The sequence below is a fragment of the Oncorhynchus mykiss genome, chromosome 1 (genome assembly GCF_057628025.1).
Source record: "Oncorhynchus mykiss isolate SJ-2025 chromosome 1, ASM5762802v1, whole genome shotgun sequence".
In the NCBI taxonomy this organism is placed as follows: domain Eukaryota; kingdom Metazoa; phylum Chordata; class Actinopteri; order Salmoniformes; family Salmonidae; genus Oncorhynchus; species Oncorhynchus mykiss.
In genome coordinates, this window is record NC_143022.1 from 74,035,872 (window position 1) to 74,053,687 (window position 17,816).

At 45.6% G+C, this 17,816-nt stretch overlaps 1 protein-coding gene across 2 annotated transcripts in view; it reads right to left on the bottom strand.

The window, feature by feature from the left end:
- Positions 1 to 17,816, bottom strand: part of slc24a3 (solute carrier family 24 member 3) — a 101,213-nt gene that overhangs the window by 32,951 nt on the left and 50,446 nt on the right. For both annotated transcript variants that reach the window (XM_021610716.3, XM_090239746.1), the window contains exon 2: positions 11,182 to 11,310. In XM_021610716.3, coding sequence (XP_021466391.1) covers positions 11,182 to 11,310 — 129 coding nt within the window. The remainder of the gene's footprint in view (positions 1 to 11,181; positions 11,311 to 17,816) is intronic.

Here is a 17,816-nt window from a genome sequence, read left to right on the forward strand (position 1 = left end):
TCTTCACCTTGAATTCAGCTAGCGTTGTGTTCTTGTATTTTCCATCTCCATGCAGCTTAAGGAAGTGTTTTCTTAGTTTTGCCGGTGCTAGACTAGAATTGCTCAACTTGGCATTGCATATCATGCAGTTAGGATACTGACTCCCATCACTTTCCGTTATACATGTAAATCCATATTGTACATATTCGTCCGACCACTTTCCTTTTTTGCTCGACATAGTAAGTATGAAGGGATTAAAATATTAAGAAAGAAATCACAAGACGTACCATCATGACAGTCACAAGTCGACTACTGAGCGCACCAAATTCCCTGCAGCACAGATAGGCCAAGCGATGTAGCGTGATCACCTGCAGCCAATGATGGCCAAGCGGAGCGTGTCATCACGAATCATATGAATCGGATGTGTGTCTTGACATCCGCCGAACCCCTGAGACTGACTCACCGAACCCCTGGGGTTCGATCGAACCCAGGTTAAGAACCACTGGCTTAGAGGGACAATGGAGCGCTGAGTACAAGCCCTTTAGCGACTTGCATTTAGCAAGTTTGGTAGGCTACTAATGACCATCAGAGGCATCACACTGTTTAGTGTGTTTTGCACCTGATGGAGCTGTTTCGGTTGTTTCTTTTGTTCCTTGTTGTATTTAGTGTTCAGTTTATTAAAATAAGGATGAACACTTACCACGCTGCATCTTGGTCCTCACCTTCTTCCACCAACGGTCGTTACAGTTCCTTTAAGGTGTGGTGAGGTGTGTTGGGATGTCAATCAGTTTTTGGTTGTTTATACTCGTTTTATAAGCTCAAGGCCAGGAAAAACAATATGTTTTTTTTTTTTTACCAGTACCTGAATGTATTTTTTCTGTTCTGTGTTTATTTGTTGCAATAAAATACACACACACTCCGGGTCATCGCAGCTATTTAGCTGCTACCGAGTGGCCCAGCCCCGAAGTTAGCCTTGAGCCAGGCCCATCTCCCGGCCTGCTCAGTGGACCCAATGGACCAAGGTGATTACTCGTCTCCCGGACTCTTCACTAACACGACTAGAAGCCACTACATCACCGGATTCCTGCCGTAAGCTCTGGACCTTTGCATCGGATCATCACAGCTAGCTAGTTGCTACCAAGTGGCTATAGTGGCTAACACCCTTGTCCCAAAGCTAGCACCAGTTAGCCTCAAGCCAGGCGCATCTCCCGGCTAGCAAACAAAATTACTCCATCTACAATACCTCTTTTGCCAATTGGCCTGGACCCTTTCTCGACACGGAGCCCTGCCGGTCCGTCACGACTGGTCTGCCGACGTAATTCCGTTCGATGTGCCCTTAACCGGCCTTTGCCGGATGTCGGTGAAGACGCTTCTGCTAGTCCCGGCCTGCTAACTTTATGAACACCGTGTCTCCCGCTTGCTAGCGTAGTAACGACTTCCTAACGGCTTCCCTGTTTCATCTATTGCTGTTCACTGGACCCTATGATCACTTGGCAACATAGCTGATGCCTGCTGGAGTGTTCATTAATCACGGTACTCCATTTTATTTATTTTGTTTATCCGTCGGCCCCAGCCTCGAACTCAGGCCCTGTGTGTAGTTAACTGACCCTCTTTGCACATTCATCGTCATTTTACCTGTTGTTGTTGTCTTAGCTGTTGTTGTCTTACCCATTGTTGACTTAGCTAGCTCTCCCAATCGACACCTGTGATTGCTTTATGTCTCTCTCTAATGTCAATATGCATTGTATACCGTTGTTTAGGATAGTTATCATTGTTTTAGTTTACTGTGGAGGCCCTAGTCCCACTCAACATGCCTCAGATAGCTCTTTTGTCCCACCTCCCACACATGCGGTGAACTCACCTAGCATAACTAGTGCCTCCAGAGATGCAACCTCTCTTATCGTCAATCAATGCCTAGGTTTACCTCCACTGTACCCGCACCCTACCATACCCCTGTCTGTACATTATGCCCTGAATCTATCCTACCACGCCCAGAAATCTGCTCCTTTTATTCTCTGTCCCCAACACACTAGACAAACAGTTTTGATAGCCTTTAGCCGTACCCTCATCCTACTCCTCCTCTGTTCCTCGGGTGATGTAGAGGTTAACCCAGGCCGTGTGTGTCCCCAGGTGCTCTCATTTGTTGACTTCTGTAACCGTAAAAGCCTTTGTTTCATGCATGTTAACATCAGAAGCCTCCTCCCTACGTTTGTTTTACTCACTGATTTAGCACACTCCGCCAACCCTGATGTCCTTACCGTGTCTGAATCCTGGCTTAGTAAGGCACAACATTTTCCGTCAAGATAGAACTGCCAATGTCACGCCCTGACCTTAGAGAGCCTTTTTATTTCTCTATTTGGTTAGGTCGGGTGTGATTTGGGTGGGCATTCTAGTTTTTCTTTGATGGCAGGGTATGGTTCCCAATCAGAGGCAGCTGTCTATCGTTGTCTCTGATTGGGGATCATACTTAGGCAGCCTTTTTTCCACCTTTAGCTTGTGGGATCTTGTTTGTGTGTAGTTGCTTTCTCTACTGCAAGTAGCTTTACGTTCGTGTTTGTATTTTGGTGTTTTTTTGGTGTCATTTAAAAGAAAAGAAAAATGTACGCCTACCATGCTGCACCTTGGTCCAATCCATCTTTCGTGACAGAAGATCCCACCACAAACGGACCAAGCAGCGTGGCCAGGAGGAGCAGACATCCTGGACATGGGAGGATATCTTGGGGATCCTGGATGTGGGAGGAGATCCGGAAGGGATCGCCTTCCATGGGAGCAGACGGAGGCAGCGAGGGAGGAACAGCGATGACACCGGGGTTCGCGACCACGAAGGAAGCATGAGAGGCAGGCCCAACATTTTTTTTGGGGGGGCAAAGGGGTGGTTGGCTGAGCCAGGCTTCAGACCAGAGGCTATTCCCCGCACTCGTTTTAAGGAGCGTGTGACCGTTCAGGCACCATGTTATGCGGGGATATGCACTGTATCTTCCGTGCGCATTCACAGCCGGTGCGCTCGGTGCCAACTCCTCGCACTTGCCGTGCGAAAGTGAGCATACCGCCAGGACGGGTTGTGCTGGCTCAGCGCTCCTGGTCTCCAGTACGCCTCCTCGGTCCAGGATATCCTGCGCCTTCTCTACACACTGTATTGCCAGGGCGCCTTCATAGCCCAGTGCATCCTGTGCCAGCGCCCCGCACTTCCCGGGCTAAAGTGAGCATCCAGCCAGGACGCGTTGTGCCAGCTCTACGCTCCAGACTTCCAGTGCGCCTCCTCGGTCCAGGATATCCTGCGCCGGCTCTACGCACTGTCGCCAGTGCGCCTTCACAGCCCAGTGTGTCCTGTGCCAGCGCCGCGCACTTGCCGGGCTAAAGTGAGCACCCAGCCAGGACTCGTTGTGCCAGCTCTATGCTCCAGACCTCCAGTGCGCCTCCAAGGTCCAGTATATCCTGTGCCTGCTCCACGTCCGAAGCCTCCAGTGATGATCCATGGCCCGAAGCCTCCAGTGATGATCCATGGCCCAGAGCCTCCAGTGATGATCCATGGCCCGAAGCCTCCAGAGACGATCCAAGGTCCAGAGTCTCCAGCGTTGGTCTGCGGTTCAGAGTCTCCAGCGACGGTCTGCGGTCCAGAGTCTCCAGCGACGGTCTGCGGTCCAGAGTCTCCAGCGACAGTCTGCGGTCCAGAGTCTCCAGCGACTGTCTGCGGTCCAGAGTCTCCAGCAACGGTCCAGAGCCTCCAGCGACGGTCGGCGGGCTCCGGTCTGCGGTCCAGAGCCTCCTGCGAGGGTTCCCAGTCCGGAGTCCCCGGCGACGATCTACGGTCCGGATTCCCCGGCGACGATCCACGATCGGGTTCCTCCGGCGACGATCTAAGGTCCGGAGTCCCTGGCTACGATCTACGGTCCGGTTCCTCCGGCGACGAACCACGGTCCGGAGCCTCTAACGACGATCCACGGTCCGGTTCCACTGAAGCATAGGGATCAGCGAGCGGAGCGGGGTCTACGTCCCGAACCGGAGCCGCCACCGAGGCTAGATGCCCAACCGGACCCTCCCCCATGGAGTCAGGTTTTGCGGCCGGAGCAAAGTTCTGTCATACTATCCAGGTCTATGCCCAAAGAGTTCGAGCTTCTAATTTTAAAAATGAATCTCTCCAGAAATAAGTCTCTCACTGTTGCCGCCTGTTATAGACGCCCCTCAGCTCCCAGCTGTGCTCTGGACATCATATGTGAATTGGTTGCCCCCCCATCTATCTTCAGATTTCATTCTGTTAGGTGACCTAAACTGGGATATGGCTAACACCCTCCTACAATCTAAACTAGGTGACCTCAATCTCACACCAATTATCAAGGAACCCACCAGGTACAACCCTAAATCCATAAACATGGGCACCCGCATAGATATTATCCTAACCAACTTGCCCTCCAAATACACCTCTGCTGTTTTCAATCAGGATTTCAACAATCACTGCCTCATTGACTGCATCCGTTATGGGTCCCCAGTCAAACGACCACAGCCCAGTGTGTCCAATGCCAGCGCCGCGCACTTGCCGGGCTAAAGTGAGCACCCAGCCAGGACTCGTTGTGCCAGCTCTATGCTCCAGACCTCCAGTGCGCCTCCAAGGTCCAGTATATCCTGTGCCTGCTCCACGTCCGAAGCCTCCAGTGATGATCCATGGCCCGAAGCCTCCAGTGATGATCCATGGCCCAGAGCCTCCAGTGATGATCCATGGCCCGAAGCCTCCAGAGACGATCCAAGGTCCAGAGTCTCCAGCGTTGGTCTGCGGTTCAGAGTCTCCAGCGACGGTCTGCGGTCCAGAGTCTCCAGCGACGGTCTGCGGTCCAGAGTCTCCAGCGACAGTCTGCGGTCCAGAGTCTCCAGCGACTGTCTGCGGTCCAGAGTCTCCAGCAACGGTCCAGAGCCTCCAGCGACGGTCGGCGGGCTCCGGTCTGCGGTCCAGAGCCTCCTGCGAGGGTTCCCAGTCCGGAGTCCCCGGCGACGATCTACGGTCCGGATTCCCCGGCGACGATCCACGATCGGGTTCCTCCGGCGACGATCTAAGGTCCGTAGTTCCTGGCTACGATCTACGGTCCGGTTCCTCCGGCGACGAACCACGGTCCGGAGCCTCTAACGACGATCCACGGTCCGGTTCCACTGAAGCATAGGGATCAGCGAGCGGAGCGGGGTCTACGTCCCGAACCGGAGCCGCCACCGAGGCTAGATGCCCAACCGGACCCTCCCCCATGGAGTCAGGTTTTGCGGCCGGAGCAAAGTTCTGTCATACTATCCAGGTCTATGCCCAAAGAGTTCGAGCTTCTAATTTAAAAAATTAATCTCTCCAGAAATAAGTCTCTCACTGTTGCCGCCTGTTATAGACGCCCTTCAGCTCCCAGCTGTGCTCTGGACATCATATGTGAATTGGTTGCCCCCCCATCTATCTTCAGATTTCATTCTGTTAGGTGACCTAAACTGGGATATGGCTAACACCCTCCTACAATCTAAACTAGGTGACCTCAATCTCACACCAATTATCAAGGAACCCACCAGGTACAACCCTAAATCCATAAACATGGGCACCCGCATAGATATTATCCTAACCAACTTGCCCTCCAAATACACCTCTGCTGTTTTCAATCAGGATTTCAACAATCACTGCCTCATTGACTGCATCCGTTATGGGTCCCCAGTCAAACGACCACCCCTCATCACTGTCAAACGCTCCCTAAAACACCTCTACAAGCAGGCCTTTCTAATCGACCTGGCCCGGGTATCCTGAAAGGATTTTGACCTCATCCCGTCAGTAGAGGATGCCTGGTTATTCTTTAAAAGTAATTTCCTCACCATCTTAAATAGGCATGCCCCTTTCAAAAAATTTAGAACTAAGAACAGATATAGCCAGCCCTTGGTTCACTTCAGACCTGCCTGCCTTCGACCAGCACAAAAACATCCAGTGGCGTACAGCACTAGCATCGAATAGTCCCTGCGATATGCAACTTTTCAGGGAAGTCAGGAACCAATACACACAGTCAGTTAAGAAAGCAAAGGCTAGCTTTTTCAAACAGAAAGCTCTAACTCCAAAACGTTTTGGGACACTGTAAAGTCCAAGGAGAATAAGAACACCTCCTCCCAGCTGCCCACTGCACTGAGGCTAGGAACCACTGTTACTACTGCTAAATCCACGATAATCGAGAATTTTAATAACATTTCTCTACGGCTGGCCATGCTTTCCTCCTGGCTACCCCAACCCGGCCAACAGCTCTGCACCCCCCGCAGCTACTTGCCCAAGCCTTCGCAGCTTCTCCTTCACCCAAATCCAGATAGCAGATGTTCTGAAAGGGCTGCAAAACCTGGACTAGTACAAATCAGCTGGGCTAGACAATCTGGACCCTCTCTTTCTAAAATTATCCGCCCCCATTATTGCAACCCCTATTACTAGTCTGTTCAACCTATCTTTCGTATCATTCAAGATTCCTAAAGATTGGAAAGCTGCCGTGTCAAATCGGAGGGCCTGTTGTCCGGTCCTCTGGCAGTCTCTATGGGGGTACCACAGGGTTAAATTCTCGGGCCGACTCTCGTCTATATTTATATCAACGATGTCGCTCTTGCTGCGGGTGATTCCTTGATCCACCTCTATGCAGACGACACCATTCTGTACGTTTGGCCCTTCTTTGGACACTGTGTTAACAAACCTCTAAACAAGCTTCAATGCCATACAACACTCCTTCCTTGGCCTCCAAATGCTCTTAGACGCTAGTAAAACTAATGGCATGCTTTTTAACTGATCGCTGCCTGCACCCGCCGCCCGACTAGCATCACTACTCTGGACAGTTTTGACTTAGAATATGTGGACAACTACAAATACCTAGGTATCTGGCTAGACTGCAAACTCTCCTTCCAGACTCATATTAAACATCTCCAATCCAAAATTAAATCTAGAATCGGCTTCCTATTTCGCAACAAATCCTCCTTCCCTCATGCTGCCAAACATACCCTCATAAAACTGACTATACTATCGATCCTCGACTTCGGCGATGTCATTTACAAAATAGCCTCCAACACTATACTTAGCAAACTGGATGCAATCTATCACAGTGCCATCTGTTTTGTCACCAAAACCCCATATACCACCCACCACTGCGACCTGCATGCTCTCGTCGGCTGGCCCTCGCTACATATTCGTCACCAGACCCACTGGCTCCAGGTCATCTATAAGTCTTCGCTAGGTAAAGCTCCACCTTATCTCAGCTCACTGGTCACCATAACAACACCCACCCGTAGCACTCGCTCCAGCAGGTATATTTCACTGGTCATCCCCAAAGCCAACACCTCCTTCCAGTTCTCTGCTGCCAATGACTGGAACAAATTGCAAAAATCACTCAAGTTGGAGACTTATATCTCCCTCACTAACTTTAAGCATCAGCTATCTGAGCAGCTTACCTATCGCTGCAGCTGTACACAGCCCATCTGTAAATAGCCCATCCAACTACCTATCCCCATATTGATTTTATTTACTTTGTTTTGCTCTTTTGCTCACCAGTATTTCACTCCAGTATCTATCACTCCAGTGTTAATTTGCTAAATTGTAATTACTTCGCTACTATGGCCTATTTATTGCCTTACCCCCTTACGCCATTTGCACACACTGTATATAGATTTTTCTATTGTGTTATTGACTGTACTTTTGTTTATCCCATGTGTAACTCTGTGTTGTTGTTTTTTGTCGCACTGCTTTGCTTTATCTTGGCCAGGTCGCAGTTTTAAATGAGAACTTGTTCTCAACTGGCCTACCTGGTTAAATAAAGGTGAAATTTAAAAAAATGAAAACACACACACACCCCTCAGATGCTAATGAAGTGATACATCTCATGATAGTTAGCGTTGCTTCCCGTCACTGTGCTGAGTAATATGACATTTAAGCCTCCTGTCTGTTGTTGACATGCAGCTGATTCGAAACAGATGAGTCCCTATGAATATTGAATTAATTTTCGCAACAGGAATACAGCTGACACCTAATGTTCTTTGCCACTGTTAGTTTGCTGAGTGACAGTGTTATGAAGCAAATACACCAGAAATGCTGACAAAATCCCTGATTATAACACTGAAAATAAACCCAAATTCTGAATCAGGTGCAGAGTAACACAAATCTCCCTCTAATCCTTCTTGTCCACATGGGTCAATAGAAACAAGACCTGAACGATTAGCAGGTTCAATTCCCCCAGTCAGCATGGACACAGCTGACCCACAGGTTAAACTCACACACGGGCAGTCATGCAGGCAGGCAGAGTGTGCATGCGTGTGTTTGTATGTGTGTTACTGCACATTGTGTGATTTTGTGTCCTTCTGCTCCCTTCATCTTAGCCTCGATCCTGACTAGTGTCCCAGTCCCTGCCGCTGAAAAACAGCCCCACAGCATGATGCTACCATGACTATGCTTCACCGTAGGGATGGTGCCAGGTTTCCTCCAGATATGACGCTTGGCATTCAGGCCAAAGAGTTCAATCTTGGATTCATCAGACCAGAGAATCTTGATTCTCATGGTCTGAGAGTGGGCTGTCATGTGCCTTTTACTGAGGACAGGCTGGCCACTCTTCCATAAAGGCCTGATTGGTGGAGTGCTGCAGAGATGGTTGTCCTCCCGGAAGGTTCTCCCATCTCTACAGAGGAACTCTGGAGCTCCATCAGAGTGACCATCGGATTCTTGGTCACCTCCCTGACCAAGAAACCCCCGATTCCCCCGATTGCTCAGTTTGGTCAGGTGGCCAGCTGTGTAGATTGCTGAGGAATTGTTCTTATTTAATCCATTTTAGAATAAGGCTGTAATGTAACAAAATTTGGAAAAGGTCAAGGGGTCTTAGTACTTTATGAAGGAACTGTAGCCTGGTCTACTGGCCCAAGTTGAGAGATGTGCAAGGAAGTTGAATTGGAGGAGTAGTGGAAAGGAGAGAGAGAGAGAGCAATGGAGAGAAAGGGGGGAAGGGGGAGAACGATCAAGAGGGAGTGAGAGATGAGACAGGCTCTTGTGCAGAAAAGCAGGAATAATCCCTATTAAAATAATTACAGCGTTTCAGGAGGCAAAGCGATTAAGCGGAAAACAGGCTATTAAGTATTTCTGTCTAAATATAACTCCCATATAACTCACTCAGAGAGGGCAGGGTTTGGGAGCAGGCAATACACTCCTAGAAAAGAAACGTGCCAACTAGAACATAAAAGGGTTCTTTGGCTATCCCCATAGGATAACCCTTTCCCCAGAGGTTCTACATGGAACCCAAAATAGTTCTTCCTGGAACCAAAAAGGGCCCTTCAAAGGGTTATCCTATGGGGACAGCCGAAGAACCAGTTGGAACCCTTTTTTTCTAAGAGTGTAGGGTAAAGAGTTGCGTATGCGCATCTGTGCGTGTGAGTGAGTGATTGAGTGTGTTTGACTTAGGTGTGTGTTTGGTTGGTGTCTGTGTGTTGCTTCTAGGACAGGGGCGAGATTTGGGAGGTGGTGTGTTAACAGTGAGATCAAGAGAATGCTTGGCAGGAACGCAGTCTCGTTAAACCCCAGGATTCCACATGGAAAACCCTCGCACACAAGGGCCCAGAAAAACACACAAGTGCCCAGAAAAACACACACGCCCACGGAAAAAACACACACGCCAACCCACCCACGGGCAATGCAAACACACCAAGTGCCATTAGAATAGAGCGTACATATCTGCACATCCTCACAACACACACGTGCACTCACACACAAAACTCACTCCCCATACACACAGACTGCATTGACTGCAATAAACCAAAGCTCAAACAGCAATAATATTGATAGAACAATGTGTAAAAATAGGGAAGGCAGAATTATCGTTTAAATTGTGTAACTGTCAATTATGGACAATAATCAAACAAAAAAAATGGAATAGTCAATCATCTTAATACATATACATTCAGTTTAGGAGAAATGGGGATTCAACATTATATTCAAGTAGATATAGTTTACCCTTACCCTTTAGTATTTTTGTTTTACATGAAGTGGGAAAAGTTTATGAACAGAACGACAGTCAGCTTCATTTCCAAAAGTGGTAAAATCTATTGTTTAAGATTGGGGTGTCACCCCTGTGTTGTAGCTCATTTTTAAATATGCATTAGAATTGTAACGTCTGCTTCCAGCTCACACTCCCAAACACATAGATCCCCTGAACGCAGCTCACGCTCCAGATCCCAATCACGTGAATTCTGATCACCTGTTCACACACCTGTATGTCATTATCACACACTATTTAGTTCAGTTCTTTGCACCCCATCATTGTGAGGTATTGTTTGTTTTGTGACACACTTCTAGTCGGAGTGCTGGGTTTCCTGTAATTTAATCCTCCCATGTATGATAGTTTTGCCTGCCTCACTAATAATGTATTTTGCCTATTCTCTCCCTGTACTTTAGCCTATCGGATTTCCTGTTATCAACCTATTACCTGATCTCCCAGACGACGTTACTAGCCTTTTCCCTGCATGTACTGTTGCCTTTTTGGACCCCCTGTGTATGACCTTCTGCCTGCCCCTGGACCCAGCTACCTGCCTCCTCCTGTGGTCCTTTACAAATAAACACCTGCTTCGCCCTGCGTGTGAAAACAGCTCTATCTCCCATCGTGTTTATTACAATATTGCATTACAAGCTCAAACATTTTTCCAACATTACAATTATGACATTAACCATGGTAATTTGCATGACAATGAATCATTACCAAACATTCCTTAATCACAGCACTACCTATAACACTATCCCCGTCTGCCATGTGTATCTGAATTCTCAACCCCTGTTACTTTCTTTTCTTTCATCTGTACTCCAGTCTTCCCTACAGTATATCCTCCAGGAATCCCTCCGGTCTTCCCCATAGGAGTGCCATGTACACTCATTCTGAAGCTTCAATTTGAATCTTCAACAGAATCTCTCACTTCCTGCTATCTGAGCAATTGGTTTTACAGAGACGGGGAAAACGACACCAAACACATTTCAGCCACTGCAGGAAAACACAGGTTGCAATATAGCAGGCATGTCTGTAAACATACACTTTGTTATTGTGGGAATAGGAGATGTGTGTGTTGTGTGTGTGTGTATCAGACTTCCCCACCGTATTAGGTTTTAGGACAAGACCTACCTGGAATCTTACCTTTTGGTTAAATAGTTACACCAATCTGGCAAAAAAACATGAATCTTAACTTCCAAATCGAGGCCTGACCTACCTGGCTCAGTGCAGTTTTTGGACGGGGGGCCCAACAGAGGGTCTGTCTCGTTGTCCCAGGATTCCTGTAGTAGCCTTCGAGTCTCCCACCCGGCACCCTCCTCAGTAGTAATGCTTGAGAGGTCATATCCTGGGATGGACCAAGAGAATATTGTTAAGAGTTAAAATCACACTCTGTTAGGTGCGTATACCATAAAAGAGTGGGCCACCAACAAAAAAATTTAACAGTGGAGCAAATACATCCCATAACATTCACACACTGTACAAATATATTTTGACTTCCATGACATAAATGTGGGTATATCTGTCGGTCGTGTGAGGCTAGATTGGAGCTAGCAGTGCAGAGTTCATGGAATGTGTTCTTCAGAATGTAAGAATGTCACATAGGATGCAGAGCTCAGCCCCATTCCCATTATTAGATACCAGCGCTTCGAAAATCTGGTTAGTCGGAATAAGATGAGATCATTAGGAGCATCCCTACGGCAACACAGTCTGCGGTGGCGTGCTCCGGAGGCCCTGGGGTGATCATTCTGGCGGCTCAGTCATCTGGGTCACCATGTCCTCAGGCCACCGCCTCCAACTCAATGCAGCTCCCAAGATGCAACAGGGCCTGACATTAGGATTTGGCAATGCCTGCTAATAATAGCCCTTACTATATTTATCAAAACAGGGATTAAAAACAAATCACAGCTTCGCTCGCCTGTCCACATGTTGAGGAGCAGGCGGATAGGATGATAACATGTGGACGCTGACCCGAGAACCAAGAATGGGTCCATGTTGTGTGACTGTAATCATAGGCATTAATACAGATCCTTGAAATAAATAGAATGTCTGTCCTTGTGTTTGTTTGTGCAACCTGCACAAGACTGCAGACAATTTTGTCTTGTATTTGTAGGACAATCTTCTATTTATGATGTGAAGTGTTTATTTCAACCTTGGTGTATCAGGCCAACTGTGTGTGTCTTTCTCTCCCCCCCCCCCCATACCAAAACACTGGAGTGGCTCTCTCTGGGGCTCTCTGATGACGCGTGTCCCAGGCAGGTAGCCTAGCAGTTAGAGCTTTGGGACAGTAATCGAAAGGTTGCTTGTTTGAATCCCCGAGCTAGTAAGGTGGAAAAAATCTGTCATTCTGAAAATGAACCCCCACAACAACTGCTCCCCGGGGGACATTGACGTTGATTAAGGCAGTCACCCGCACCTCTCTGATTCAGAGAGGGTTAAATGTGTAAGACACATGCAATGCATTCAGCTGTGCAACTGACTAGGTATCCCCTTTCCCTTTCCTTCTCATTAAGCTGTGGGAGCACTGAGCAGACTACATGTTAGGGGACAGAGGCCTTCTCCATGCAGGGCCGGCGCCAGAACAAATTCTTTGGATTGGCCATTGATTACCATAGGCAGGCAAATCTTTTCATGGGATCTCCTATGCATTCATTTTTTATGGGTGTTATAGTAAAGACCATAGGCAGCTCATGAGTTTCAAGTTTGGGGAAGCTTACAACTTATCCTACCATTTCTACCGATCTGTGTGCCAGTTGATTATTTTTATATGATTATTTTAGTGGAACAGTTTTATTTCAATAATATCATTTTGGTTTCTCAAAATTATTGTCACATTGGGCTTCTGGTGACGCAACTTAGGAAATGGCTGCCTAGTTTTTCGTACTGCACATCGGTTGGGTATTTCACCCCCTAAATTCAAGTATTTACTCTGAGCATTATAATAACTTTCGCAAAATGGAAAAGGTCTCGGAGCTACAACAACAGCCCGTAACAAGACAGCAGAAGATATAATCGTCGATGTACCAGAAATGGCTAAGAGGAACTTCGAGAAGATGTAAGAAAATAACTAAATGAGTTCAAGAAGGACATTAACCAGAACCTGGAAGAAAACAAATTAGGCGACACAGGACAATATAAGGAGAACACTACATGTCATGGACCACATTACTCAGAATAAGACAAGTGCAATATTAATCAGCTTAGATGCAGAAAAAGCATTTGATTCAGTGGGATGGGATTACCTATTCCAAGTTATGGAAAGATTTGGTTTCAACAAAGAAGTGATACAGTGCATCAAAACACTGTATTCATGTCCGACCGCTAGAATAAAGATAAATTGACATTTGACACGAACTATAAAATTAGAGCGAGGGGCAAGACAAGGCTGTAATCTATCACCCACGCTCTTCTCCTTGTACCTCGAACCATTAGCACAGGCAATAAGACAGGACCCAACTGAGGGAATAACAATAAGAGGCAGTGAACATAAGATATAAGGTATGCTGATGACGTTCTGTTATTCCTTAAAGACCCAGGCTCAAGTGTACCTAGATTGATGGATGTTTTACAAACATTTGGAACATATTCAGGGTATGTGCTTAACGTACACAAGACCCAAGCCCTAGTATATAATTATACCCCACAGGAAGAGCTGAAGAGTAGGTATAACTTCACCTGGACCTCCTCATCCATTAAATATCTGGGAGTAAATTTACCAAAAGATACACCCAAACTTTATTGCATGAATTACGATCACATTAACAAGAAAATATATGATGACCTAGACAGGTGGAATTCACTTCCCTTAGATCTTAGTGGTAGAATTTAAACAATCAAAATGAACATCCTGCCAAGGTTACTGTATTTGTTCCAATCACTGCCCTTAGAAACACAGCCTAAACAGTTTAGGGAATGGGATAAACGGATATCAAGGTTTATCTCGAACAGTAAGAGACCAAGAACTAGATATACAACATTACAGTTACCAAAAAACTGTGGGGGTATGGCCTTACCAAACCTAAAATATGATTATGTGTCAGCCCAATTGAGACCTCTGGTGTGTTGGTGCAATTCAGAATACGAATCCAAATGGAAAGACATCGAGACTACTTTGACAGAGATACCCATACAGTCAGTTTAGGGAAATAAGGACATGGTAAAATAAATATACAATAGACAAAATCAGTGGATTAATTTCTCTCTGAAGACATGGTTTAGGGGAGTTAAGCAAAATAATTTAGACAGAGAGATAAACAAGATTTTGGATAAACAAGATTTTTCAACACTATTTCTTAAGGGAGATAAAAGTGACTGACCCTCGAGCACCTCCAAAATTAATCAAAGTATTCACTAACACATACAACTTGGGGAGTAACAAAAAAATTATTTCAAATCTCTACTTGGGTATTCAATCCTCAAAGAAACATTCTACAAACTATATTAAAAAGAAATGGGAGGAGGAACTTAACATTGAAATAACTGATGAAACATGATAGAACATATTAGAGACTCAACAAAGCTCCACCAACTCAAGGTCATGGAGAGCATTCTGTTGGAATAATGTTATACGTTTCTTCATAACACCTAAACTGAAATCAAAACAGACTGACTCCCTACACCCTTGTTGGAGAGAATGCGGTCTATTGAGGGCGGACCACTCTCATATCTTTTGGCCCCGCAATCGAAACTTACTGGGGAGAAATAAGATCTAACATTGGAAAAATAATGGGATTTGACATAGAACAAAAATTCATTTCTTTGTACATGGGTGAAATACCTGATACACAATAGAGAAAAGTACCTCTTGAAGGTCCTACTGGCAGCCAGTAAAAAGGCTATCACTAGGAAATGGCTACAAAAAGACCCTCCCACAGCGACACAATGGATAGACATTGTGGAAGAAATACACCACATGGAGCGTATGACCTTTGCTTTAAGAACTCAACAGGAGAGAGGTCAAGAATACTGGGAAAAATGGGTTTCGTACTTGGAAAAGGTCTAATTCAAAGATGTCAATGTAAATAATATGATGATATGATGATGAAGGTATGAAGTGCACTGTAACTGCCAGATCTTTTTTGTTGTTGTTCTTTTATTTGACTTTATTTGTACTTTCTTTGTGTTCCTACAATAAAAACAAAGTATAAAATTTTTTTAAAAATATTGTCACATTGTTAATCATAAAAATCTGAAGTAAAATGATACAAATTGAAAAGTTAAAATTCAACTAAGTCGAGAGCACCAGCCTCTGCCACATTGACACCTTGATAAACAGATCCATTGGCGGCTAAAGAAATGAGCCAATACAGCAGTAAGCCTACAACTTCATCTTCAATGAAGTAAAATACATTGGTCTAAAGCCGGGGGAAAAAAACTGTTCAAAATATCCTGATGAAAATTCTGGTTCTTTCAATCACATTCATCTCTCTATACTCTGCCTGTCTGCCTCTGCCATCTCCTGACTTGAGCTATTGTTGGTGAAGTGTACCATTGTATCAAATAATGAACTGGATTCAGCCTGAAGCCGTCGCTATAGAGTACCACAGTATGAGTAATAATAATCATAAAACCTAGAGGTCAAACAGGGAAATGGTTCCAATTGTTTTTCCACCATTCATTTTTCCCATAGGGGATTTTAGAAACACATATTAAGGGCTGTGTTTCGTGTAGGTTTACCCTGGCGTGACGTTTCGATAACCATGTAAATCTCTCTAGGACAAGGTGACTTTGATCAATATATTTGCCTGTATTTACCCCCCTAAAATGAAATATTCAATTTGCTGCTAATGTGGATATCATAAAGAACTACAAATGCCACAATCCTGACGAGACTGCCAAACAGAGGCAAAGGAAAGAATCTCAGGATTAACTATCTAATGTTAGCTAAATATAGTAATGAATACATTGGAAAATGTGTTTAAATGGACAATTCTGTGAACCGTCTTGTGCAAGTTTTAAATTGACAAGACCTGTTAGCAAAGGTGTCAGCTAGATGTGCAGAGGCTTGCAGGGATTTGTAGTTTTGCAGGATGTCTACTTTCATTCTAATTAGCATTTTCAAATCAGAGTAAATAGAGCTGAATATATTGACAAAGTCACCTTATCCGAGAGATTTTACACGGTTATCTAAACGTCATGCCAGGGTAAACCTACACGAAACGCAGACCTTATTTTAAGTGTTTCTAAAATCCCCTATGGGAAAAATGAATGGTGGGAAAACGATTGGAACCTTTTCCCTGTTTGACCGCTACTGTAGGTTTTATGACACCTCCGCTGTGGGGCCCTATAGCGAACTTGCAACATTTTCTGAACTAGCCTATTCCGTTTCCAATGCCAGTGAGCTTGGGACAAACCGCTGTATTCATGACGTTTTCACTTAATACATGGAATCATCAGATCATGATATTTTGCTCCGTCACCCCGAGGCTTGGTGATTAGAGGCCGGGAGTGTTGGAAAGATTTTTCATATACTGAGGAGCTATCACTGGCAATGGATGTTAAAAAAACTACTTCATTGACTTTCTGTGTGAGGTGAAGAAAAAATGACTGAGAAGCTCAGCTTATTAGTGGTGGACGTGGGGAGTTATGACAATCAGAAATGGCCAAATGGGGACTCTTATTTTTGCGCGCAGCAGACCAGGTAGGCCTACTTCTGTGCGTGCTCAGGTGTGCTCCCTCAAAGAAACCAGACACATGCTCATTGTGCACATGGAGCACACGAAACAAAAGACAATACATTTTTAATGGTTATGAAACTAACCAAAACTTGTTTCTCACAAGTGTAGCAGGTTGTGAACTCCGCAAACAATGAAACGGAAAACGGAACGGCTTGTGGACTGTGGTGATTGGTGAATTACCTCTTCTTTCCCCGTGTGCAAAGATCCCTAATAAACTTCCTCTTTGCGTGCTATTGGTGCCTGTTTTGTTACTGAACTTGGTGACATGGAATCCCCACACCCTTGATCTTGCTACACTATACTCACGACACATTATCTTCACACATATTTTAAATGCTTATCACTGACAACCGCAACTCAATCAGCTAGAACTAGTGTCACGAGCACTACTCAAATTGTGCGCTTCCAAATAGGCATACTATAGGCCTACACAATTGTGATTTGAAACAATCCACAGCAAAAAAAGAAGCAAATTATGCTCTGTGGCTAAGTCATGCTCCCTGGTGAAGTATTTTGAATGAGACCCATGAGGCGACGCACAATTGGCCCAGCGTGGTCCGAGTTAGGGGAGGGTTTGGCCGGCTGGAATGTCTTTGTCCCATCGCGCTGTAGCGACTCCTGTGGCGGGCCATGCGCATGCACGCTGACACGGTCACCAGGTGTAGGGTGCTTCCTCTGACACAAAATGTTTTTTTTGTGGATGGGTATAATCGTATAAAATGTATAATAGTACTATTGTTTTAATATCTATAATTATTTCTTTATTTATTGAATATTCAAAACATACAATATACTTGCAGTGAAGCCGCTCGACAACTACATCATACCAGTCATCCAACAGATTCCCATTCAGAGCGACACACAGAAGCATCCAGGGTCAATGCCCTGCTCAAGGGCATGTTGACCGATCTACCACCAGGCCAAAAAACGTGAACCCGAACCCTCCAAGATCCCCCCATAGTTCCCCAATAGCTGTCCCTTAACCATTCGAGACCTCTCCCACAGCCCCCCCCCCCCCCCCCCCCAGGAAGAAAAAAAAAATAGAATCAATTCCATTCCCCCAAGAACCCCCCAATGCACCAACAACCAAGAGAATGAACCAAAGACAAAAAAGGAAAAGACTGAAGAAAACAGCAAACAATTAAAAAATAATAAAAAGACATTTAAACAAACGACA